The following is a 23,798-nucleotide window of genomic DNA, read 5'->3' as shown; positions in this document are numbered from 1 at the left end:
ATTCTTGTTGTTATATCTGGTGACAAGTTGGGTATTCTTCTTGCAGCTTCCAAGTCTTCTCTTTGATGGTATGCACTTGTGATCATGGAACTAATCGATTGAAGCTGGGCATCTACATTAACGGCTTCAACAGCAACGTCCAACTCTTCTACAGTGGCTTGATGGTCGACTTGTACTTCAGCAATATTGCCATCATCATCATCATCATCATCATCACCAGCGATTGCATCCAGATCCATATTCACATCGGGCTCATCTACGAACAGAATAAGAAATGTAAGTTGTTTTTTTTTTTTTTTTTTTTTTTAGTACCATCTCTTGATTCCAGGGTTTCCATGACTTCATGAAATTGTATGTATAATCCCGTGTATCTTTTCAATATATACATATGCTTACATGGTGCAAGTCTCTGTTGAAAATCATCACAAGTGCACGATTCAATCAACGTATCATCATTAACCTTCACTCTATACAGGGAATTTTCATTTGAAAAAGATCTTACAGACCAAGTACCAATAGGATTAGAAGGGCAGCTACTATTATCACCATCTGGATTCGTTATCATAGTAGGCATTCTTTCGATAGCAACAATGGATGCAAGGTACAACCTACGAGCTTGTTGATTTTCTATAGGACCCATTCGACCGTCATTGATACTTATTCTTTCCCGTTCTGCTCCATTAAAATATTCGACATGATGAGTAAGAATAAACACCAAACGATCTAAACGTCTGTTTCGCAATCTTTGGAAATACTTTGTTTTCAGTTGATTGTGCCATGATTCGATATAATTGTTTGTGAACATGTTGTAATGGGCTGGTGAAAGGTACGCTTGACTCCATCGTGTCATTGTTTCTTCATCCTTAATCCATGATTCTTCGAAATAATCCAAGAATTCATACTGACCACTATACTCCTCTTGGAAGCAAGCAACTCGAGTATGAAATTCATCAATTTCCTTCGCCACCAAAATACTTCTCAGGCTGATCAACATTTCTTCTCGAAGATTAGCAACATCACGAGCAGTATGTGATCCATCTAATCGAACTTTCTGCTTCAATTGCCTCTTCCATGCTTGCATGACGTGAAAACCACAGTAATGGATAAAAGTAGATGGAAAGGCAGCTTTGATGGCATTTACCTCGGGTACGGAACAATCAATGGTGACATATTGAGGACGAAAATTGCTGCTATCGCGTAGATGAACCATCCATTGATTAATGGAACCAACAGAATGATCATTGGTAAACATGTATGCTGATGGATACCCCTTGCCAGTAACGCGATCTCTGATGATCAACGTGTACATAACATCCATGGATTTGGAGGAAATGCCATGAGTGGCGTCCAAGCAAAAGGAAATAGAAGTACCCATTCTACGCTTTTGATCTGGTGATTGAAAACCTAGGGCAAAGAGGCTGGTGTTGCTACTGTAGGCTTGTAAATTGCCAGTGAATATGTTGTAATTGCGTAAAGGGAGGACCCTATTTAACCATATTCCTAACGATGTCATATCATCTCGATGGAATTCGTACAACTGGTGTTTGATCTGATATATACGTAAAAAAAAAAAAAAAAAAAGAAATACTCTTAGTACAAGTCCGATTCATGCAAGCTGTGATATCTGTAAATGTGCGTGGAAGCCTTTTTTTTTTTTTTTTTTTTTTTTTTGCTGTTAATGACATGCCTTCAACATTCTGTTATAGACATCCTCATAATTGACTGGTCTCAAGCTGGGATTGCCATCGTTATTTTCAATCCAATCATCAAGTTGTCGCATGATGCTAATTCGGATGTTGCTGCAATTACCACTCTGTCTCAATTCCCTCGTAATCAAGTCAATCGCTTGCGTGGTCAGTGGTAGAGTCCTTCGATCACTTCTTTCACCAGGAACATGACCGCTGTGTCCTCTTTGAAGAACGAACTCCATTATGTCAGGTGTACTGGCATACTGAGTCACCTTCAAACTTCCAGAACAGCCGCATTTTTTGGAAGGTTTTTGAGCAGGACGTTGAGAACGCTCCCTGACTGGATACTCTCCACTTCTGTGGCAGTGATAGGTTCGACTGTAAAGCACAGTCGCAAGTTCACGTCTACGTTTATAAGTGCGCAAAACACACCACTTTTCACAACACAATTCCTGTATCTTCAATCGACAGGCGTCCCACTCGTCAAATTGAACGCAGATAGGAACTTCTAAAGGAAGTTCATAAACACCTCGTACAGTTGTTGGGAGCAAAGCATCGCGAAGGTTGTTGGCAGTGTAGATAGTTGAGGACATGTTGTTATTTACGTAGATATCACTATAGTAAAGAAAAGGAAAATATAAAGAAAAACAAAGAGTAGAAGAAAAAAAATTTTAAAAAAAGGGGTATCACTATTTATTTCACAAGTAGTGTGGCTTGGTGACGAAGTCATTGGTTTGTCGTAGTAACTAATCCACAATAAAAACTTATATCGAAGTGAAGAATATTGGAATCGTATCGTATCAGCGTTTCTCTTATCTATAAAAAAAAAAAAGAGAAAATAAAAAGGAATGCATTCACATGTAAAAAAAAAAAAAGTACATTCGAAGATGGAATCAATTGATTGACATGTAATGAAGTGATTTCAATAAAAGTAAAGTCTTTATTGAATAAAAGTTTAACTACTAAAGACTAATAAACACTACTAAAATGATATACTAAGACTAAGGTCAATACAAAAAAAAAAAAAAAAAAAGAAAAGTGAAGAAAAAGAGTGAAAGAAAAAAAAAAAGGAGGAGTCACCCTTAAAAAGATTTCGGATAAAAATTTCCCGAAGCCGCCAATTTAGCCGTCGACAGAAAATAAGTACGTCCTTGATTTTAACGTATCCCTCACCTTCACTCTTCTTGATTTATTCTTTATCTTTTTCATTTTATCGATTCATCTAGCCACTGTCTTTTTGTATTTTATTTTGGCAACTTTCTATCTTTCCACTGTAACATCACATAGAGTAGGTACTTACCTTCTTTATACTTTTGTAAATCACTGAAAAATCATCATCACTGCACCAACTTTGAACTGAACATAGAGGACATCTTTTTCTTTCACTTGTCTTAATAACAATTTATACTTTACCTCCCAATTTATTAAGTAATTTAAAAAATAAAAGTCAATTCAATCGTCTCTCATTCAATAATGATCATCATTCAATAAAATGACTACCATTGGATTCCTCTCAAAAAAGTAGTTTAATACCATCTAATCTCATTTCATCACTTATCTTGCAACGTAATGTGCAATAAATATTAAAAGGATTTTATCGATTTTTTGAAAAATTGCCTGATCTACCCTCGACGATTTATTTTTACAGCTAAAATTAAGCTGAGGAATTCGAATTTTTTGGCTGTAAAGTCCAAAAATCCATCCCATTTTTTCGTCCTGCATACAAGTTTGGAAACAAACTTTGCCTTTCCCTTTCTCTTTCAAAACTCATCATCATCGCACCAAAGTTAAACAGAAAATAAAAAAAAATCATTTTCTTTCATTTTACCTAATGTTTACTTATAATTTGCTATTTATATTTATAGAGTAAATTAAAAAAAAAAAAAAAAAAAAAAAGAGAGAGAGAGAAAAAAATACAAATTCATTATTTTCAGAATGAAAAACATTGATTAAAAATACTTTTATTGAATCGATAGATATGAAAAGGTATAAATATAAGGAATGATGATACTAAATCTAAATGGAGTGTAAGATACTTTTGGTAAAACTAAATTCATATAGAGCGTTCTGTCCAAGGTCTTTTCCAAATCCAGAGAGTTTGCGTCCACCAAAAGGTACCATAGGAGGAATCATATTGTACGTATTCACCCAGACAATCCCTGCTTGTAACTTGGATGCGATAGAATGAGCTGTAGAGTAACGATTGGAAAACACCCCTGCTGCCAATCCAAAAGGCGTTGTTCCATTAGTACGTTCTATTGCTTCTTGTATTGTATCGAATGGTCGTAAAACTGATAAAACAGGTCCAAATATTTCCTCTTGTGCTAAAGAATCCATATCGTCTACACCATCATAAACTGTGGGAGATACATAATACCCTTTTGTTGTTCCTGCCGTTGTTGATGACAATGTTGATTGTTGATCTCGGAAAAGGGGTGTGTAGGTTGAATGATCCAAATAATGTCGAACACGATCAAATTGTTGCTGATCAATCAAAGGTCCATAATAATAATAAGAAGAAGAAGAGTCGATTTCTGTTGTTTGATGTTCCTCATCGTTGATAACAGGTCGCCAGCGTTTTGTTTCTACTTTCAAATGTTCAAGAAATGCTGCATGGATACTAGAATGAACAAGAACACGGGAGACTGCACAACAATTTTGACCAGCATTGCTAAATGCACCTTGAGCAATATGGTATGCTGCCTTGGAAAGATCTGCATCCTGATCCACAATCACTGTATTTTTGCCACCACATTCCAAAGTCAAAGGTTGTAATCGATCTGCTGCTTGTCGCATGATGGCTTGTCCTGCTGGTGTTGATCCTGTAAAACTTGTCTTTTCTGCTACATCCACAATTGCCTGTCCTACTTCCAATCCACCAGTCACCACCTGAACAAGATCCATAGGTAGAATATTTTTCGCCAAATCTGCCAAAGCCAACGTTGTAAGAGGTGTTTGAGGTGCAGGTTTGATAATCACACTATTACCGGCTGCCAATGCTGGTGCCAATTTCCAACCGGTAAGCATCAAGGGATAATTGAATGAAGTGATAAGGCCACATACGCCAATGGGTTCTAATTGTGTTGTCATATGAAGTCCTTCCATACCATCATAATCAGTGAGAGATATACCTCGAGGCTTATCAGCATAACCTGCAAAATATCGTAGACAATTGATTGTTTCCTGCACTTCACCAAATGCATCACTAAAGGGTTTGCCAGTTTGTAGAATTTCCAGATGTGTCAGTTCTTGTTTATGATCCTCTGTCGCCTGTGCAAGTGCCAACATCATATCACGTCGTACACTACTTGAGAATGAAGCCCATGTTTGTTGTGCTTGTCGAGAGAAAGAGACCATGGAATACACCTGATTGACCGTGGTATCTTGTATTGTGACAGAGAGCTTTTGTCCCGTTCTTGGATTGATTAGTTTTCGTTGATGTCCAGTCGCTCCCTCAGTCCACATTCTTCCTTGAAAATATCCTCCAAGAGTTGACGTATTTTTCCAAGAAGGCCATATTCTTGACATTGAGCTGAATTGAAAAAAAAAAAAAAAAAAAAAAAGGAAGAAAGAAAGAGAACAAAATAATGTCAGTTTTCCCATCAGACAAAACCTTCGCGCGGATTAAAAAAAAAAAAAAAAAGGAATCTTCTACCTATCAAATAAAACTGTCAGTGATCATCATAGTCATCGTTATAAAAATTCCTCTTTTACTTATATATTTAGTAATTCAAATCTCTCTTTTTTCTATTATTTTTTTTCTTTTATTGGAAAGAGTCATTTATTGTGTTGAAAAGAAATATAAATTATCTGCATATGCTAAAAGGGGTAATCATTCTACTTTTTTTACTATGGTAATATCAGGTAAAGGAGGCTCAACACCACCTAAATCGGTCACATCCATCTCCTTTGCTTTCGGTGCTTTTTCTTGTTGTTGATTGATAATTGTAGAAGAAGTAACATAACCTAAACGACCAGCACGTTTCTTTTGAGCGATCATCAATGGTTTGTAGCTGATTTTCATAAGGAGCCATATCAATATACCAAAAACATAATGAATAAAGTAGATCTGCCGCCATACTGACCATATGGGATGGATGTAGAGCCCAATAAAGGCGATTGACGTAGTATTAATTACAAACATCGTCATGATGATGCCAATAAAGTCATATATTGATTTATAGATGCCCATCGGTACACTTTTCCCTTGCATATCTACTGTAAATGTAAAAGGCCTTAAGGTTTTGCGCATGATCCTTCCCGTATTTTGAAATAAGGCAGCTGAGAAGAACATCACTATTACAGAAAATTATATGAAATGGATTAGACCTTTTTTTTTTTTTCTGCACGATAATGGATGATGGTTGTTTGAATGATATGTGAAGTTTACCATAGTAACCAGGATAGAAACCATGCCAAAAAGCAGACACTGCATAGGTGATCAAAGTACTAGTCAATCCGGCCTTTTTGTCTGGAGGAGTAACCCGTAAATAAATATAATGTTTCAACCATCGATTGGCCCCCATATTCCAATAATCAGATAATTCTTTCAATGACTGTGGTAATTCACAATGCACCACATTAATATTTGTCAGTCGATCCCATCGTGCATTGCCTTTTTCATCATAACCAGCAAATCCAATTCCACATAAAACGCACGCTCCTTCGGAAAGTAACCATGCAGTATAATATTTACATCTTGCTACAAATGCCACCACTTGAATGAAGAGAAGTCTATTAAAAAAAAAAAGAAATAGAAATGGATTATTAGAATCAGTTTTTTTTTTTTTTTTTTTTTTTTTTTTTTTTTTTTTTTTTTTGGTAGATTGTTGACTTTACTTTCTACCAAATGACAACCCCTGCCATTCAGGCTTTAACATCAAGGAAAAACTATATTTCGAACTACAAGATAAGAGAATCACTATAAACAGTACACTTTTTGCCAAAATGATCAATGTTGGTTTGACGGAAGAAGGTGGTACATTATTTTGTTGTCGTCGTAGTGGAGTATAGTCTTGTGATTGATGAACAAATCGATAATAATCCATGTATTCACACGCTGGGCCTACCAAGTAACCCCCGAAAAAGAACATCCAACCACTAAATTCAAGTAAAGTAGGGTATGATGATCCATCTATTTTCATCTGATGATTATAAGCTGTTAACTGTTTTTGACCATTGTTATTGGATGCCTTATTGCCATTCAATTTAAATTGTCGACCGTCATATACGTTGAAACCAAACATCGTTAATTTTATAGTAGCTATCATCATCATTCCTGAGTAATCTAATGTTGAATCATCCGATATACCATGCAATTGACGTTGAATGTGACTAAAAGATAAACGAGAAAGAAGTGTAACGTGACGACCTTATTGAGTAACCAACTAAAAAAAGAAAAAAAGTGTTTTAGATTTTTTTTTTTTTTTTTACCATATAGACATGCTGGTCATGACAATGATAAAGTTGATCCAGGGACCATTGCTACTATGATTATATTTCATTAATATATAGGTAATCAAACAAGTAAGTGAAATATGAACAAAACCAGTATGCATCTTGAGGAAAACGATAGTAGTAAATAAGGCGATAATAACAGAATATAAATGTTTGATAGAAGCAGCTTGTGATGATGATGATGATGATGGAAGAAAACGATATAACCATGCAAAAAAGTAGGACGATAGAATAGATACTACTAATTTCAAATGATCACCAGTAATAGTCCCGCCTCCAATTTGATAAGCCAATTTCTCAAAGAAATTATCCATGATGATCGTTTGATATTCAAGTATAATCTAAGAGTAATGAATATGAAATGGGAAGAATAAAAAAGAAAAAGAAATAGAAAAAAAAAAGAAGAGGAAAATAAGTTATTAGTGGCTGCTGTGTTCTACATATCTCTTTTTTTTTTTCTGTCGTAGTAAGAAAATCTGTTCAAAAATTGGGGTTTTTGTCTGGGAATGTAAAAAATATTGTCTTTGTCAATCAATTTACTCGTTTTTTGCATTTCCCAATCTCAAGATTCAAGCATCAAATATTATTGGCTAAGAGAAAACACTGGTGACTGAAAAACATTACCCGATCTAGTCTGTGGGAGGATTCGTTGTTCTTCTTCTCTTCCCCTAAGTCTCTTTTTTTTTTCTTTTTTTTTTTATCACCCTTTTGAACGATTGATACTTTCAATATGACAGATCAAGATTCTCGGGATTGGATCAAACAACGAATGACTGTATTACGAAAAAAAGCAGGCTTTTCTTTTAACCAAGATGTATTTATCTCTATATTGTTATGTCTTGTTTCAGGGAAAAACAAACATTTGATTTTGATTGCTCCTTCTCGTCGTATACCCCAAGTAGCACAAATGGCCACTGAAGTAAGTGATCAAGGTTATATCTTATTTTTTTATATGAGTTAATATTATTTATATTGTAGATATGTCGAGGTCTTTTTGGATTCACCACGGCTAATGTTACTTGTCAGCAAGACCAAACAGTAATGGACTTTGTACATGGTTTATTCACTTCGTCTTATGATGATGATGAACGATATCAGTCTAATTATAATCAACAACAACAACAACAACAAAATGAAAGAAAAGATACCTCTGGACGGTCAAGACGTGGATTATATTCTTCAACACAGCAAGATACCATTTATCATAAAACATCAAGACTTGGCAACACCAATAACAACAGTAGTAAGGATACCCCATTTAATAATATTCATACTTCTTCATCTCCAATTAGTCCTGTGGACTTTACTATTCATGGTGATACTGGTGATCATCATCATCGTCGTCTTAATCATCATCATCATCATCGTCATCAACAGCAACAACGAGATCGACGTATCTCCTCCACTTCTACTCCAACTCACCATCATCAACGATTACCATATACTGAAGATAAGAAAAATGTTGTTTCATCCTCTGTAGTTGGTCCTTCTATGAATTTGACTGGTACCATGACTCATCGATTAGCTCAAACATTGATCATTCAACAATTAAATCATGCAAATGAATTAGTCCAGGCTGCTTTATTGGAGGTAAGAAAAAGATACCAAAATAAAGAACTTATTATTATTTGTAATATATTAATTATCATTGATTGATAGTTAATTGTTACCAAGGAAATCCGAATGACCAATGTACGCTACAATACACCAAAACCCTATTTTTTGAACATTGTTATTCTTCCTGAATCTGGATGTCATCAAACTATATCTTCACCACTGGTAAATTATCTTCTTTTTTTTTTCTACATATATGTGCATTGTATGGATAGAGAATGAAGACACGAATGGACTCATTCAATTTTTTTTTCCGCTGCATAGTTGGATCACTTTTTTATTAGTTACCATTGTAAAGAAGAATCATTTCAAAATTCACAACAACAGCAACAACAACAACCGTCATCATCTTCAATATCAACATCATCAGCATCATCCTCATCCTCATCATCAGCAGCAGCAGCAATGACAACAATAGCTAATGATTTAGACGTACCAACAATCATGTTTTGTCGAAGAGCCTCTCTTTTACGCAATGATGAAATCAAATCTCTGGCAGAACAAGCAAGTAAGGTTCATATCAACATTGATATCACAAGATACATTCGGGATATTATAGTGGGTATTAGAACACATCCTTTGGTAAGCGGTGGACTGACAGCAAGAACTTCTCAAGATCTAGTTTCTGTGACAAGGTAAAAAAAGGAAAAAAAAACAGAAGGAAAACAGCTCACTTCTTTATGTGATAACATTAGATCATTGGCAGCTTTATTCCGACAGAACTTCTTGACACCAGACTTAGTGGCAGTGGCGGTTGAAAAGGTGGTTGGACATAGATTACGATTACAAGGACAAGACAAAGAGCAAGTGACCAACAATGGTGAAGATGATATGATGATGAATGAACAGAATATCATCACTGATATTGTTGGTGAAATCTTACGTATAGTTTATGCCCCAGTTTAGAAACAATATTGAAATAAAATACCTCTTTTTTTGTCATGCTGAACCCCATAATTAGAAAAATGATATTCCGATCCTTGTTGTCTTATTGTAACGCCGAGATCAAGGAAATCACATGGAAGAGTCGGAACAAAGGATAATCAAGTTCAATACTTGGTCAAAAGTCTATCTATAATGAATAATTTGATTACTTTTTCTATTTCGTGTATATCGTGTATGCCGTTTCTCGTACCTGGAATAATAAAAAGTTGTAAATCATATTCTAATTTTTTAAAAAGAAAAAAAAAATGTTTGATTGGTGATGTACTATACGGTAAATTACGTGTAACAAGAGAAAAAAAGGATGATTGGAAGATAACGTTAAAATTCCGCCTTGAGTCATCAGTTCCCAAAAAAAAAAAAAAAAAAAAAAAAAAAAAGAGTATCTATAGAAATTACATTTATAGTTCTTCTCTCTTTTGGATTTCATTTTTTATTATTATTATTCTATAATCAAAGATTTCTTTTTATTATTTATAAAGTAAGTTTATATACGTTAAAAAAAAGAAGAAAAAAAAAAGAAAAAGGTTAACAAAGTGTAGAAGGTTTAGTACGAGGTTACATAAAGAGAGATTTTAAGGTTTATTCGTTGGTTGAATTAGTTTTGGGGAAAAAAAAGCCCTTCCTCTCCTTATCTGTTATTCTAATTGGATGGTTTTCATGACGGTAATTCAATTTTTTTTTTTTTTCCTTCTTCCAAAATGACTAACACCTTTTTTTTTTTCTTATTCTTTTCCTTTTCTCTTTGTTTATCCCAATCATCATAACCATTTATCTCCTCCTCCCCATATACATATTCCTTTTCCTCCTCCCCATCAACCATACTTTTATATATATTTCATCATGACCTCTACAGATGATTATTTATTATCACCTGATCTTTTCTTTGGTGAACAAGATCAACAAAACTTTGCTCAATTATTCAACGATAGTACCTTTCCATCACCTGCTCTAACAAACAGTGAATCCTTACCATCTCCTACTACTTCTTTGGATTCTTTCATGTCACCTGTTGCTAACCCTTTGGACAAACAAACTTTGGCTGCTCTATTATTATCAACAACGACAGCAACGACTCAACCTGAACAACAACAACAACAGGGTCAAGAATTAGACCTGAATCAATTTGTGACTTTTGAAGAAGATACTACAGTTTCTTGTTTGGATTCTACTGGTCAAGTCAAAAAGGAAGAACTCTTTCAAGATCTTTCTGAACAACAAGATGAAGTCTCAGAAACACCCTCTAATAATAATAAACCTACTAAGAAAGTACGTGCTCCTCGACAATTGGAATGCTTTAACTGTCATGTGACTAAAACACCATTATGGCGTCGAACTCCTGATCGTGCTCATTCTCTTTGCAATGCTTGTGGACTTTATTATAAACAATATGGAACTCATCGACCTTTACATGTACGACAAAAGCAACAAATCACCAAACCTAATGGAACTACTATGGTTGTGTCTACACCCCCTTTGACGCCTCCTTTTGGAAAATTGATGGATCCTACCAGTACTGCTTTAATGAACAAAGAATTGAAACCTTTGGCCAGTAAACCTTTATTGTTACCTGCTATTCACCATCATCAACAATTACAACAAATTCATCCTACTGGTGTCAAACGTTCCTATACGGCTGTTGATGGGGAGGAGGAAAATCTTTGGTTGGAAAACAAAAAACAAAAGGATTTGACGGAAGAAGATGATCGATTCAAAAGTCTATTGTCCCGTATGAACAAGGATCAAATGCATGGATTTTTGGATATGTTGGAACGCCGTTGTGTCATCTTGCGCTCAGTTCTTTCTCAAGCCTAAGAAGAATCTATTTGCTCTGGTCTTTCCCTCTTTTTTTTTGGTGTGACCCTCTGTTTTCTTTTTCTTTTTTATTATTTTTATTATGATTATTATTTACTTTTTGCCTTGATGGTATTTACTATTGGTGTTTTTTTCCCCCTCCCTTTTTTTTTATATTTATTCTTCCCCTTTGTGTATATTTCTTTTTGTTCTTATCTTCTTCTGTTTTATATATTTTTTTTTCTTTGCTTTTCTTCAACAAGGATCGCAAATTGTATATGTTCAACACATACCTCAATAGAGACTCAACCCTCTGCATTCCATCCCCCTATTCATATTTATAGTCATGTCATTATCATCATCATCATTTTATTTATATATTTAGTATTATCTTCATATTTGTATACCGTTCAACACTACATCCTCATTAATTATTTTTTTTTATCATTTACCTAAGAACAAAAGAAAAGAAATATACTTGTTTTCTTTCTACTTTTTTCAATAAAAAAAAAACTTATTTGTCTTTTTTTTTTTTTTTTTTTTTTTTTGTCATCTATCAGTTTGTTTATGTTAGTTATGTTTTCATTGTCTATCACTTTTTGACAAAAATAGCCTTTACAAAAATAGATTCTTTTTGGTTTGATAAAATAAAAAGTATAGACATGAGTATGATATATTGTGAAGAAATTCGTATATAAATCCAATCGACTAGAAAGAGAAAAAAAAAACATTATTCAAATATAACTTTTCTTTTTACTATACAAACTACAAACATGATTTCAAGTATTCTTTTCAAACTAATTGTGTTGGTGTCCTTCTTGCAATGGATGATGGCTTGCTCTGCTGGTCCAATCATGATGGATGATTCTTCTTCGGCCTTGATGGATGCATCTGAAATACCTCTTACTGCCAATGATGGAAATACTCAATTGGGCCACCATCATGATGATGATGATGATGATGATGATTCATGCCGTCACTATCGTCGAGATAATAATGCAGCTGAAACTATGGATGATCATCAAAAGTGGGCACCTCCACGTCCACGTCCTCCTCCACCACCTCCACCTGTCTGGCCTCCTCCTCCCCCACCTGTTTGGCCCCCACCTGTCTGGCCTCCTCCACTTCCACCTGTTTGGCCTCCTCCTCCACCTGTTTGGCCTCCTCCTCCCCCACCTGTCTGGCCTCCTCCTCCTCCTCGTTGGCCCTCTGATGAATGATGGGATCATTCTACCACCGCTCTCTTCATAATAGTTAGTTAGTCTATGATTCAATTAGTTGGTTTCTTTCTTTTTTCTTAGTTGATTTTTTTTTTTTTTTTGCAATAAATGGATGCGGATGGTTTTATATGAACAATATGATTTCACATGAAAGGTTTTCCCCGGACATTTTTAGACTTTACTCTTTACCCAACAAAAAAAAAAAAAAAAGAAAAAGAGTCAAAAGGGTCGCTGACCAATATTGATTGACCGCAACCAATCCGATTCGATGACTTGATCTTTGTCGTATTTAATCTTTTCCCATCTTGATTTTTTTTTTCTTTTTTACTTTTTCTTCTTCTTTTTCTATTGTATACCAAGTTCCCTTTTTTTTTGGATTTTATTATATAATGACTGTACCAGTTCAACAACCTCTTCCATTTCATTTTCAATTCTTAGCTGGTGCCGTTGCTGGTAAGTCGGGACAACCTTTTTTTTTTTTTCTGAAACAGACAAGGAAGGAACAAGGAACGTGGTAACTTGTCGATACTAATTAGTTTATTTTTTTTTTCTTTCTTGACTTGGATCATTTGTTTATACAGGTGTTACTGAAATCTTGTGCATGTATCCTTTGGATGGTAAGAAAGGAAAAAAAAAAAAAAAAAGGAAAAGAAGTTTTGATTGTTTTGTGTGTGTATGTGTGTCAAAAATAGATGTTCAAAGATATAGGATGAACTAACTATTCTTCTCATGGTTCTTGTTTAGTTGTCAAGACGCGTGCTCAACTTAGTAGTGGAGCTAGTACTGGTATTATTGAAAGTTTCAAAAACATTATTTCAAAGGAAGGGTAAGAAAATAGCTATAAAAAAAAATATGAATGATTGAATCAAAAAAAAGTGATACTAACATATATATTGTCTATTTAGACCTGCTACTTTATATCGAGGTATTGCTGCTCCTATTCTTGTTGAAGCTCCTAAGCGTGCAACCAAATTTGCTGCCAATGAACAATACACTGCTTTGTACAAGAAGATGTTTGGAATGGAAAAAGTAACTCAACCTTTAGCTATTGCTACTGGGATTAGTGCTGGTGTTACTGAAGCTGCTTTGATTGTACCTTTTGAATTGGTCAAGATTCGTATGCAAGATCCTCGAAATGTAAAGTTATATATATATTAAAATATAATTATAGACTAACCTTTTATTTTAGGCTAGCAAATATACTGGTACTGCCGATGCTTTAACCAAGATTATCAAACAAGAAGGACCTCTTGCTCTTTATAATGGATTGGAATCTACCATGTGGCGTCATGCTATTTGGAATGGTGGTTACTTTGGTACCATTTTTATGATCAAGGATATGTTACCAAAAGCTGAAACTAAGAATGAACTATTACGGAACAACTTTATTGCTGGAACTATCGGTGGTACTTTTGGTACTATTTTAAATAATCCTATGGATGTTGTCAAGTCTCGTGTACAAGGTTATTCTGGTGAAGGTCCCAAGAAATATAACTGGGCTCTTCCTTCTTTAGCTACCATTGCAAAGGAAGAAGGGTAAGAAGAAGAAGAAGAAAAAATATGGATATATATATATATATATTGATTCCCTTTTTTTTTTTGTTCTTTATAGTGTTGCTACTCTTTATCGTGGTTTTACTGCCAAGGTATTAAGATTGGGTCCTGGCGGTGGTGTCCTTTTGGTTGTGTTTGAATCAGTTTCCAGCTTTTTACGCAAGAATTTCATGGATCAAAAATAGATAGATTAGAGAGGGGGAGACGGTGAATATAGATTATTATTTTATTTTGTATCAGTTTCTTTTTACCTTCCTTTATTATTATTATTATTGTTATTCTCTTTATTTACAATTTATTAGTTTCTTTTTTCTTTTTATATTCATCCATTTATTTCATTCATATATCGTTGAATAAAAATTTTATCATTGTTGGGCATATGTATTCTACTTAAAGGATATTTTCAGATTTTGTTTTTAATCTGTTGATTGAAATTATTGGGTATACTTTACTTTACTTTAGGAAACATTCAAACTGTATCTACCGTATGATGGATATCAGGAACAAAGTTTATGCAATTTATCGGGTAATCTTTAGTTTAATTTAATATTTTTTACATTGTCAACCAACCAGAAAAGAAATTCCCAAATAAAGCATAACTCACAAAAGAGGTAAACCCCACGTTTGAATGATGAGACACATGGATGGTCCCAATTTTTTGGGCATTTTATATTTTTATGATCATTGGATCAGTTCTGCTCATCAATTGAATCTCCTGATCTATCCTGGAAGAAAAATTAATACAAAAAAAAGTAAAAAGAAATGGAGAGTTCCCTCATTGAAGGCCCTGACGGGGATTAAAACAGATGTCTGTTCGTTCGCGCGTGTGACCCAAAGACAAGGTTTTCGAAAAAAAAAAAAAAAAAGAAAAAAAACCGTTCTTGTCTTTTTCTTTCTTTCTTTTTTGTTTTATCTATTATCTCTTATTTTATATCATATAATACCTAAAACTTATACTTTTATTCTATTCTTTTTTTTTTTCTTAGTTTTTTAATTTTCAACTTTGTTTATCGATCGTTATAGACTTACCATTTATATTACTTTTTTTCTCGTTCCTTTATCTCTCATCTATATTATTAACCCTATCAACTTTTAAACACCAAAAGGATGATGGCACAATTACAACAACAAGATGACCGTATTCAATATTATGCAACTTTATGTGAACAACTTTATAATCCCAATTCTATACAAAAACAAACTCAAATCCAACAAGAATTAGAACAAGAATTCCCCACTTTCACTGATAACAGAGTAGATAGTCCAATACAAGTTTCTTCTTCTTCTTCTTTGGTCATTCAAACACCTACTGAAACCGCATCAGCATTACGTATTCTTTTGGAAGCTTCACCTAATCCTTATGTACAAACCTTTTGTTTATCTCGTTTGAAACAACTTATCACCAGTCAGTTCAGTATATTTGACACCGTGACTAAATTACAACTACGTAAGTATACTTTTTTTTATTTTATTTTTTATTTTTTGAATGACAGTGATGATTTTATGATATCATTAATTCAATTTTTTTTCTTCTTTTTTTTTTTTATGTATTAGGTACATTTTTACTTGAATATGCCTTTTTACATTCAAATATGCTTCCTTTTATTATTGTACAACTAGCTGGTGTGTTTACTCAATTGACTCGGATGGGATGGGTAGAGTTGGAAGAATATCAACAAGTGGAATCAGATCTTGATCAATTCTTACAAGCTTCTATGGATCATCGTATTCTGGGTTTACACATTTTATCGGTTGTGGTACAAGATATCAATACTACTGCTTCTCCTCGGTATGCTGCCATGTTTAGAAAAGCAGGTAATTAATAATAGTGAAATCGATATCCTTTACTCGAATAACTCACATCCATTTCCTTTCACTTTTTTTTTTTTTTTTTTTTTTTTTTTTTTTTTTTTAGCTTCAGGCTTTAGAGACAGTCAGTTATTAAGTATCTTCAAAATGGCATTTCGTACTCTAGAGGAATTGGTACACCATACTATTCGATTTGATAATGGTAATAATAAATCGTTTCAAATAATATTAATAACTAATCTCTTTTATTTATTTATTTATTTATTTATTAATATTATTATTAGCAGACCAAGAAGCAAGAATGCGTGAATATACTCTACGATTATTGGTCAATTGTTTATCATATGATTTTGCTGGTACAAGTGTGGATGAAGCTGGTGAAGATGTTGGAACAGTACAGGTAAATATGAAAGAAAGAAGATCGTTACGATACATTTATTGTGATGATCAATGGCTGATATTCAATTTTCTAGATCCCTACTTCGTGGAGAAGTGTATTTGAACAAGATCATTTTGTTACTACCTTCTTCTTAGCTTATCAAAACTTTACATCCCCTCATACATCTAAGGTAAAAAAAAATAGTTGTGGATAGAAAGAGTGTAACTAAAATTTTGTATTCTCTAGGCAATGGAGTGTCTTGTTCTTTTGGCGTCTACAAGAAAGGCACTTTTTACTGGTGACGCTGAGCGATCAAAATTTGTGGTGACATTAATGCAAGGAATACAAAATATTATAATTCAATCTCAAGGTATGGATGATAGTGACAATTATAATGAATTCTGTCGACTACTTTTCCGGTTCCGTGCAATTGCTCCTATAAGTGATCTCTCTAAGGAACAAGGTTATGAAGAATGGATATCCATGGTGGCTGATTTTACTATCAAGGCATTTCAATCATGGAAGGTAACGAAAAAAAAAAGCAATAAATCGAAATATACGCATATATGTACTTATTAGTCAAAGACAAGTTTTATGGCAAATAACTAACATGTACATGTATATATATAGTGGTCTCCTAATACGGCATCTTATTTACTGGGATTCTGGTCAAGAACGGTGGAAACAATGAACTATTATCAACAATTGGACGGCGCGATTATTAAAAAACTGGAATCTATCACAGTAGAATTAGTACGTACTTATATCTTGACCAATGTACAGAGCGTACCTACTCGTGTCGAAGAAATGTTAGATGGTAAATGATTTGGATAAAGAATAAATGGGATGATCATTGACATCACTTTTGTCTGTTATTAATTCGATAGATCCCCTTGAAGACGAATCAAATCTGGTGGAAACTTTATTTATGCTGGGAAAGATTGCTCGATGTCAATACCAGGAATCAAGTTCCACTCTTGTATCAGTCTTTGACCCTATTGCTATGGAATATCAGGTAAAGCCATTCATGTATTTCCATTTTTCAGAATGGTTGACACTTTTTTTTTTAGGAGTGGATGAATCAAGCAGGATTAATCAGTACAGAAGAATTCAAAGAAACATTAGATTTGATTGAAACCAAATTCGCTTGGTTAGTTTATTTTGCGGCAGTATTTATTGGCAACCGTCCAGCATTCCTCAGTTCTGATGATAGTGATGACATTGATGGGAAGATTACTACCAAAGTATTACAATTAATGCAAGCCAATCAGACCTTACAAAATCAACATGGAACTACCTTTTTAAACTCCAAATTGGATTCAGCTTTTATTTACTTCTTTCAACAATTTCGCAAGTCATATATTGGAGAATCGGCAAAAGCGGTAAGAAAAAAAAAACAGGGATATGGAAATGAATGATTCATTGACTTTCTGGTTATTCTTCCCTTTCTCTTCTCTCTTCTTTTTTTTTCAGGTTTACAATAGTCTCACTGAAGTATTTGGTATAAGCGATCAAATTGACATGTTGGAAATTATGATGCGGAAAATGTAAGGCTACACACACAAAAAAAAAAGGGAACAAGAGTTTGAAATACCGATTTATGCTAAGTGAAACTATTTTAATGGTAGTGTGACGAACCTGCAATACTGGGGAAAAAATGAACCTTTGATTCGACATACCTTGGAACTCTTCAATGATTTGGCAAGTGGTTATAGTGCTTTGAAAAACCTTCGGAAAACAGAAACAACACGATACTTGTTACAAAATCATATGAATAATAACACTGGATTATTTGGTCTATTTGATGATGATAACAACAACAATAGCGATGTCATCAGTGGGATGCATCGTCACAATCGTATGCTCTACTATCAAATTTTGTGCAAGGTGTTATTTGCTGAAGATGTGACTGATTTGGAATTTGATACCTTTATGAAAGGATTTGAACAACGTTTGGATGATTTGGCTCAACTCAATACAATTCAAGCTTTTCAGCAAATTCCAGTCAAGGTATATATAAAGAGAGCTTCACTAGTGGGTTTTTTTTGTATTAACAGATAATTTTTTTTCCTCTCTTTCTTTTGTTTTATGCTAGATGGCACTTCACAATATATTCCGCGATCTACGTGGAATAATGATGGCAATGCAAAGCAAACGACAATTTAGTCTCTTTTTGGAATGGTTTTACCCTGATTACATGCCTATTGTTTCAAGAGGTTTAGAAGCCTGGGCTCATGATGCTCTGATTACAACCACCTTGTTAAAATTTATGGCAGAATTTGTTCATAACAAAAATCAACGACTGAACTTTGATGTTTCATCCCCCAATGGTATTTTGATGTTCAGAGACGCAAGTCAACTTGTGTGTATATATGGTAACAAAAAAAAAAAAAAAGAAACCGAATGGGAAGGGAACCCAATGATATTCAGATTACTCATTTGAAATGAACAACATGATATTTCGTTATTCTCTTTTGACAGGACGTCATATTCTAGAAAAAACCGTGACTCAAGAAGACCGAAAATACCAAGAAAAGTAAGACTTTATTATATCAACGTATCTTTTTTTTATGATACTCATTTATATGTTATTTAATAGATACAAAGGGATATCCATCTGTTTCCAAATTCTTTCACGATGTCTCAGTGGCAAATATATCAATTTTGGTGTATTTTGGTTATATCAGGACAAGACCATCGATCAAGTTTTCCGCATGATGTTCCAACTTATGCTAGATATTCCAATGGATGACTTGATGGTAAAACTAAAACCAAAACTAAAGAAAAAAAAAGATCTATTTTAAGCAAAGACTCCTGACATTATTTCTTTATATATTTCTAGAATTTCCCAAAAGTGACAAAAGCCTACTTTCAGTTGTTGGATGAATTTAGTACAGAACAATTGAAAACGTTGCCGATCCTAGCCATGGAACCCTTTGTCTCAATGTTGGAAGCATGTGAACAAGGAATACAAGTACCTGATGCATATATTCGCACGCACGCCTGTGCCACTCTTGATCATGTGTTTACGATGATTTTGGAAGAAAAGGAGCAATGTCAGGGTCCTTCAACAACAAAGCAGCAACGGCGTCATCAACAACAACAACAAAGACGTTCATCTCAACATCATGCAGATTGGATTTCATCATCGTCATCATCATCATCCACTTCTTCTTCTGCCACTTGCACTGAACCTATTCCTATACCTACATCAACGACGAATAATAATACCACTACATCCAGTACAAAATCACCCTTATTATCTTCATCTTCAGTATCACCAACTCTCTCCATATTATCACACCCTACTACTCCTCATTGGTGTTTAGAATATCTGCAAGTCTCCCCACTGATTGCGGCATCTTTATTTGTGACATTGTTTGGATTGATTCTATTTGACGATAATTCTGATCAATGGCAACTTTCTCGACCCCTTTATGTACTTACTTTGATTCAAAAAGAGGTAAACAAAAAAAAAAAAAGGTATGCAGAAAAGAGGAAAAACAGGAATCAACTTACTACACTATTTTATTCTGTGTATTCAGAACGCCATGAAATATACCAATCGCGTCATACAGCTTCAATTACCAGAAAGAAGAGAATATGTTGCCAAGGTAACTCATATGATGGGATATCTGATCACTTCTTTTATTAATGATTTTTTTTTAATCTATTTAGGCAATGAATCAATTGATGGAAGGCATTGGATGGACATTGATGAAAAAAGATCGAGAACGATTTTCTCGTAACGTATTAGCTTTCAAGCGGGAACTCAACATGAATCAAGTGACATTGACGCCTTTATCAAATAGATTAGCTTTATCTGAATTGAATTAATAAAAAAAAATTTTTTTATATATATATATATCATGTTTACGTTTTGTTTTGTTTTGAATGAATGTATATGCATCTTTTCTCTATTTGGACTAATCAAAGCTGCTTACCCAAAAAAAGACAAGGTTTGAACTTTATATTTATATGCACCTGTCTGTGTGTGTGTGTGTGAGTGTGAAAATGTTTGGGTACACAACAAGAAAAACGTGTGCTGCACTAAACATCGAGAAGGGGGGGAGGATGAAGAATCCAAACTCAAAATTCAAATCTAAACTTAAATTCCCCTTTCATCAGGAAGGTCATACTTTCCCCCTAAACCTTAAATCTGTCTTATATGTTACCGTTTTTTTTTTTTTTTTTTGACACATGTTTGTTTATTGAAAAAAAAAAAAAAAACTATACATCTCCTTTTATGTTTCTAGCCACTTGACAAATTTTTTTTTTTTGTATTGATCAATATTTATATAGGTTTTTATTGTTCAAATTTGAATGGAAGCTAATTTCTGTTTCTTTTTTTCATTAGAAGGAGTAGGAGGAGAATGAGATGGTCGTTTGTATACATTGGATTGAGGTTGTTCATCAAACAAAATGGATGTTCTTCGAAGAGTTGGTTGTGATGATCGATATTCTTGTTTGATTGGATTCATGCGATCATCCATCGATGGTAATGGTGCTTTCCCTCCACCTATCCCTGCTAATGTTGGTGTCATACGTGTAGACGATGGTGGCGCTGGTAAAGGTGGTGGTCGGCTGTTGGGGTGACTGACTGGATGCGCTTCATTGGGGGTACTAGGATGGGCAATGGACGGAATGGGTAAATCACGAGAAGGATTTTCACTATGAGGTGACACCTACACAAAAAAAAAAAAAAAAAAAAAAATAAGATCATCCGTGTATGGTAATATAAGTAGCAGTTCCAAATTTTTTTTTTCTTTCATTTCTATTTTGATTTTGGGGGAGTCTTTTTTTTTTTTTTTTTTTTTTTACCAATGGTCGATCATGTCGTTGAAAAGGTGAACTATGTGGTTGTTGTAACAATGGAGGTGGTGAAGGATGTGATGATGATGATGATGGATTGAATGAGTTGGTATCGGTGTTATTGTTATATTGGTATGGATTGTCGACATCTTGAGGAATAGGTGTTGTCATTGCAGATCTAAATATATATATATATATAAAGGAAAGAAAGAATCATCACCTCAGTTACCCACTTTTTTTTTTTTTAATCGATCATCAAGCTAATCTACTTACGATACACCATGTTTTCTTTTAAGTAAATCCAAATGTTGTCGAATATGAGGATTCTTGGGGTCCAATTCACTTGCACGTTGATAAGCATCCAAAGCATCCTGGATCTGATTATTACAGGATTCATACAATGCACCAAGATCGTACCAGACCTCGCTGATGTAAGGATTTAATCGGATGGCGCGACTATAGGCATCGAGAGCATCACGATACTGATTGATTTGATAATACAACACTCCGATGGAGCACCAAAAAGTAGGATTTCGAGCATCACGATACACCGCTTGTTGATACGCCTCGTAGGCTTTACTATAATTTTGTTCTGTCATATAACATCGCCCTAGGAGATACCATGATTGCGCATCTTGACTATCTGCCTTCAATGATCGTGTAAGATACTGGATGGCCATTGTTTGATTGGTGAAGCTAGTATTTTGTTGATGATACAACCATCCTAATTGCTGCAATACTTTGGAGTGATCCGGATTCTCCTTTAATACCCTTTCATATGCTTCTTTCGCCCTTTCGTATTCCTTTTGTTGTTCGTATACGTGTCCTTGCTGAAACCAAATGTCTACTTCTGTCAAAGGTTTTGGAGGTCGTGATAAAATATATTGAAAGCACTAGTAAAGTAAAAAAAAAAAAAAAAGGTAATCAGTAACCCTTCCTCTTTTTAATGGATGATGGATGATTGAATGGATGGATGATTGAGTAAATGAATGATTGAATGGATGATGGATGATTGAATGGATGGATGATTGAATGGATGGATGATGATTGTTCTTACCTGTAAAAAAAAAAAAAAAAAGGATAATGAGTAATCCTTCTTCTTTTTTAATGGATCATGGATGATGATTGTTGTTACCTGCAAACTAAGATCATATTTTTGTTGTTGTTTGTAGATGATGCCTAACCTAAAATAAATTTCATTTGTTTTTTCAAATTGAGGATCCATCTTGGTAACGGCAGAAAATGCCTCTTCAGCGTGTTCAATGGAACCGTAACGATCATATAGAATCCCTATACCATACCAAAGTTTTGGATCTTTTGGATTGGGAAGATGATATAATGCTTGTTGATAGGCATGATAGGCTTCTTGTAAATGATCCATCATTAAATAACAATGACCAAGGCTACCCCACGTTTCTCCATTGGCTTCTTGGATAGCCAGTATCCGTTTAAAATAATCAACTGCTTGACTAAATTGTTCACGACCACGACATAAAGAGGCAATCTGAGTCAATGCACGAATACTATAAGGATTGTGCCGAAGTGCAGATTCATAAGCTTGAATGGCTTTTTCCCAATCTGACATCAGTTCTGCTAGGTTGCCTATAAATAGAATATAGAACAAAGTTACTTTTTTTGGACTAATCGTGGCGCGCGCGTACTCTTTTTTTTTTTTTTTTGGTTTTGTTTATAATCTCCATAAATTCCCTCTTCCTCCTATCCCCCCCCCAAAAAAAAAAAAATTCACTATCATCATCAAGTAATAGTTGAATGATTGGTTACACATGATATATATCACACACATATACACACACAGAGAGAATATTATATCGTTTTTTTTTTATGAAAAAAGCCAAAAAAGAGGAGTAAATCCAAACCTTCTTTTATCGATATCCTCTCCCTCCTGCCTATCATCCCCCCCTTCTTCTGTTCCAAATACAAAACAGACCGACTTTTTTTTTTCTTTCCGTTCTTTTCTCTTTTACATACCCAAAGTCAACCAAGCATGTTCGTTGGCTGATGCTAATTTTTGAACAATAGTAGAAGGAGACATCTTATTTGTGTAAAAATAATGATGATGATATTTATGATGATGATGATGATATACAAATGATACAATGATATGGTGGCATACACCCGTAGAAAAAAAAAAACAAAAAGGAAAAAAGAAGAAAAAAGAAAAAGGAAAAAAAAAGCAAGTCCATCATTAAATAAAGAGATGATATTATAGAAATGCTAAGGAGCAAAAAAACAAAAAAAAAAATCTTGGGGGAGCATCTATGATGGGGGGAGCATCATAACGATGACGATGTAAACTCAAAAAAAAAAGGGGGGAGAGGTAACTTTGTATTTTTTTTTTTTTTTTTTTGTGATGAATAACAAACTAAATGACAGCTGCGAATCATTCACTCCGGTGGCATTAAACTAAAACTATAATAAAGTGACACCAAAAAAAGGGTAAAAAAAAAAAAAAAAAAAAAAAAAGAACTACCTTTTTGTCACAAGTCATCCCTTCTTATCCCCCCTTGT

At 34.2% G+C, this 23,798-nt stretch overlaps 9 protein-coding genes across 9 annotated transcripts; 6 read left to right on the top strand and 3 right to left on the bottom strand.

Annotated features, from left to right (window-relative positions):
• Positions 1–3,615: 3,615 nt before the first annotated feature.
• On the bottom strand, positions 3,616–5,238 carry BX664DRAFT_322054 (retinal dehydrogenase). Its single transcript, XM_051543415.1, has one exon. The coding sequence runs from the start codon at positions 5,214–5,216 to the stop codon at positions 3,705–3,707; it is 1,512 nt and encodes a 503-aa protein (XP_051405333.1). The 5' UTR covers positions 5,217–5,238; the 3' UTR covers positions 3,616–3,704.
• Positions 5,239–5,520: 282 nt separating this feature from the next.
• BX664DRAFT_363555 (MBOAT, membrane-bound O-acyltransferase family-domain-containing protein) lies at positions 5,521–7,141 on the bottom strand (the record flags this gene model as incomplete). The annotated part of the gene is made up of 4 exons (XM_051548382.1): positions 5,521–5,984; positions 6,079–6,422; positions 6,528–7,022; positions 7,122–7,141. The coding sequence occupies 4 exons, from the start codon at positions 7,139–7,141 to the stop codon at positions 5,521–5,523; spliced, it is 1,323 nt and encodes a 440-aa protein (XP_051405332.1).
• Positions 7,142–7,812: 671 nt separating this feature from the next.
• Positions 7,813–9,098, top strand: BX664DRAFT_322049 (uncharacterized protein). The gene is made up of 4 exons (XM_051543414.1): positions 7,813–8,064; positions 8,124–8,735; positions 8,805–8,924; positions 9,024–9,098. The coding sequence occupies exon 2, from the start codon at positions 8,200–8,202 to the stop codon at positions 8,623–8,625; it is 426 nt and encodes a 141-aa protein (XP_051405331.1). The 5' UTR covers positions 7,813–8,064; positions 8,124–8,199; the 3' UTR covers positions 8,626–8,735; positions 8,805–8,924; positions 9,024–9,098.
• BX664DRAFT_255770 (uncharacterized protein) lies at positions 8,655–9,398 on the top strand (the record flags this gene model as incomplete). Its single annotated transcript, XM_051540428.1, has 3 exons — positions 8,655–8,735; positions 8,805–8,898; positions 9,220–9,398. 3 exons carry the CDS (start codon positions 8,655–8,657, stop codon positions 9,396–9,398), a joined length of 354 nt encoding a protein of 117 aa, XP_051405330.1.
• Positions 9,399–10,544: 1,146 nt separating this feature from the next.
• BX664DRAFT_256048 (GATA zinc finger-domain-containing protein) lies at positions 10,545–11,516 on the top strand (the record flags this gene model as incomplete). The annotated part of the gene is made up of 2 exons (XM_051540447.1): positions 10,545–10,875; positions 10,924–11,516. 2 exons carry the CDS (start codon positions 10,545–10,547, stop codon positions 11,514–11,516), a joined length of 924 nt encoding a protein of 307 aa, XP_051405329.1.
• A 698-nt stretch (positions 11,517–12,214) lies between these two features.
• On the top strand, positions 12,215–12,770 carry BX664DRAFT_322041 (uncharacterized protein; the record flags this gene model as incomplete). Its single annotated transcript, XM_051543413.1, has 1 exon — positions 12,215–12,770. A coding segment is annotated over exon 1 (443 nt), but the record flags the coding sequence as incomplete, so codon positions are not given.
• A 292-nt stretch (positions 12,771–13,062) lies between these two features.
• BX664DRAFT_322040 (mitochondrial carrier domain-containing protein) lies at positions 13,063–14,621 on the top strand. Its single transcript, XM_051543412.1, has 6 exons — positions 13,063–13,168; positions 13,297–13,332; positions 13,460–13,541; positions 13,621–13,852; positions 13,905–14,251; positions 14,328–14,621. Exons 1-6 carry the CDS (start codon positions 13,105–13,107, stop codon positions 14,452–14,454), a joined length of 888 nt encoding a protein of 295 aa, XP_051405327.1. The 5' UTR covers positions 13,063–13,104; the 3' UTR covers positions 14,455–14,621.
• A 563-nt stretch (positions 14,622–15,184) lies between these two features.
• On the top strand, positions 15,185–20,324 carry BX664DRAFT_27312 (armadillo-type protein). The gene is made up of 16 exons (XM_051541211.1): positions 15,185–15,716; positions 15,824–16,084; positions 16,185–16,280; positions 16,363–16,478; positions 16,552–16,647; positions 16,704–16,982; positions 17,088–17,274; positions 17,345–17,472; positions 17,528–17,839; positions 17,931–18,004; positions 18,086–18,467; positions 18,553–18,832; positions 18,939–18,993; positions 19,057–19,216; positions 19,300–20,071; positions 20,136–20,324. The coding sequence occupies exons 1-16, from the start codon at positions 15,377–15,379 to the stop codon at positions 20,204–20,206; spliced, it is 3,609 nt and encodes a 1,202-aa protein (XP_051405326.1). The 5' UTR covers positions 15,185–15,376; the 3' UTR covers positions 20,207–20,324.
• A 406-nt stretch (positions 20,325–20,730) lies between these two features.
• Positions 20,731–23,484, bottom strand: BX664DRAFT_322034 (uncharacterized protein). Its single transcript, XM_051543411.1, has 5 exons — positions 23,259–23,484; positions 22,405–22,871; positions 21,543–22,162; positions 21,279–21,447; positions 20,731–21,142 (listed from the first exon to the last, which is right to left on the bottom strand). Exons 1-5 carry the CDS (start codon positions 23,320–23,322, stop codon positions 20,771–20,773), a joined length of 1,692 nt encoding a protein of 563 aa, XP_051405325.1. The 5' UTR covers positions 23,323–23,484; the 3' UTR covers positions 20,731–20,770.
• Between the last annotated feature and the right edge of the window lie 314 nt (positions 23,485–23,798).

This window comes from Halteromyces radiatus (genome assembly GCF_025201355.1).
Source record: "Halteromyces radiatus strain CBS 162.75 chromosome Unknown BX664scaffold_1, whole genome shotgun sequence".
NCBI classification, from domain to species: domain Eukaryota; kingdom Fungi; phylum Mucoromycota; class Mucoromycetes; order Mucorales; family Cunninghamellaceae; genus Halteromyces; species Halteromyces radiatus.
This window is presented reverse-complemented; position numbering and strand designations above follow the sequence as displayed.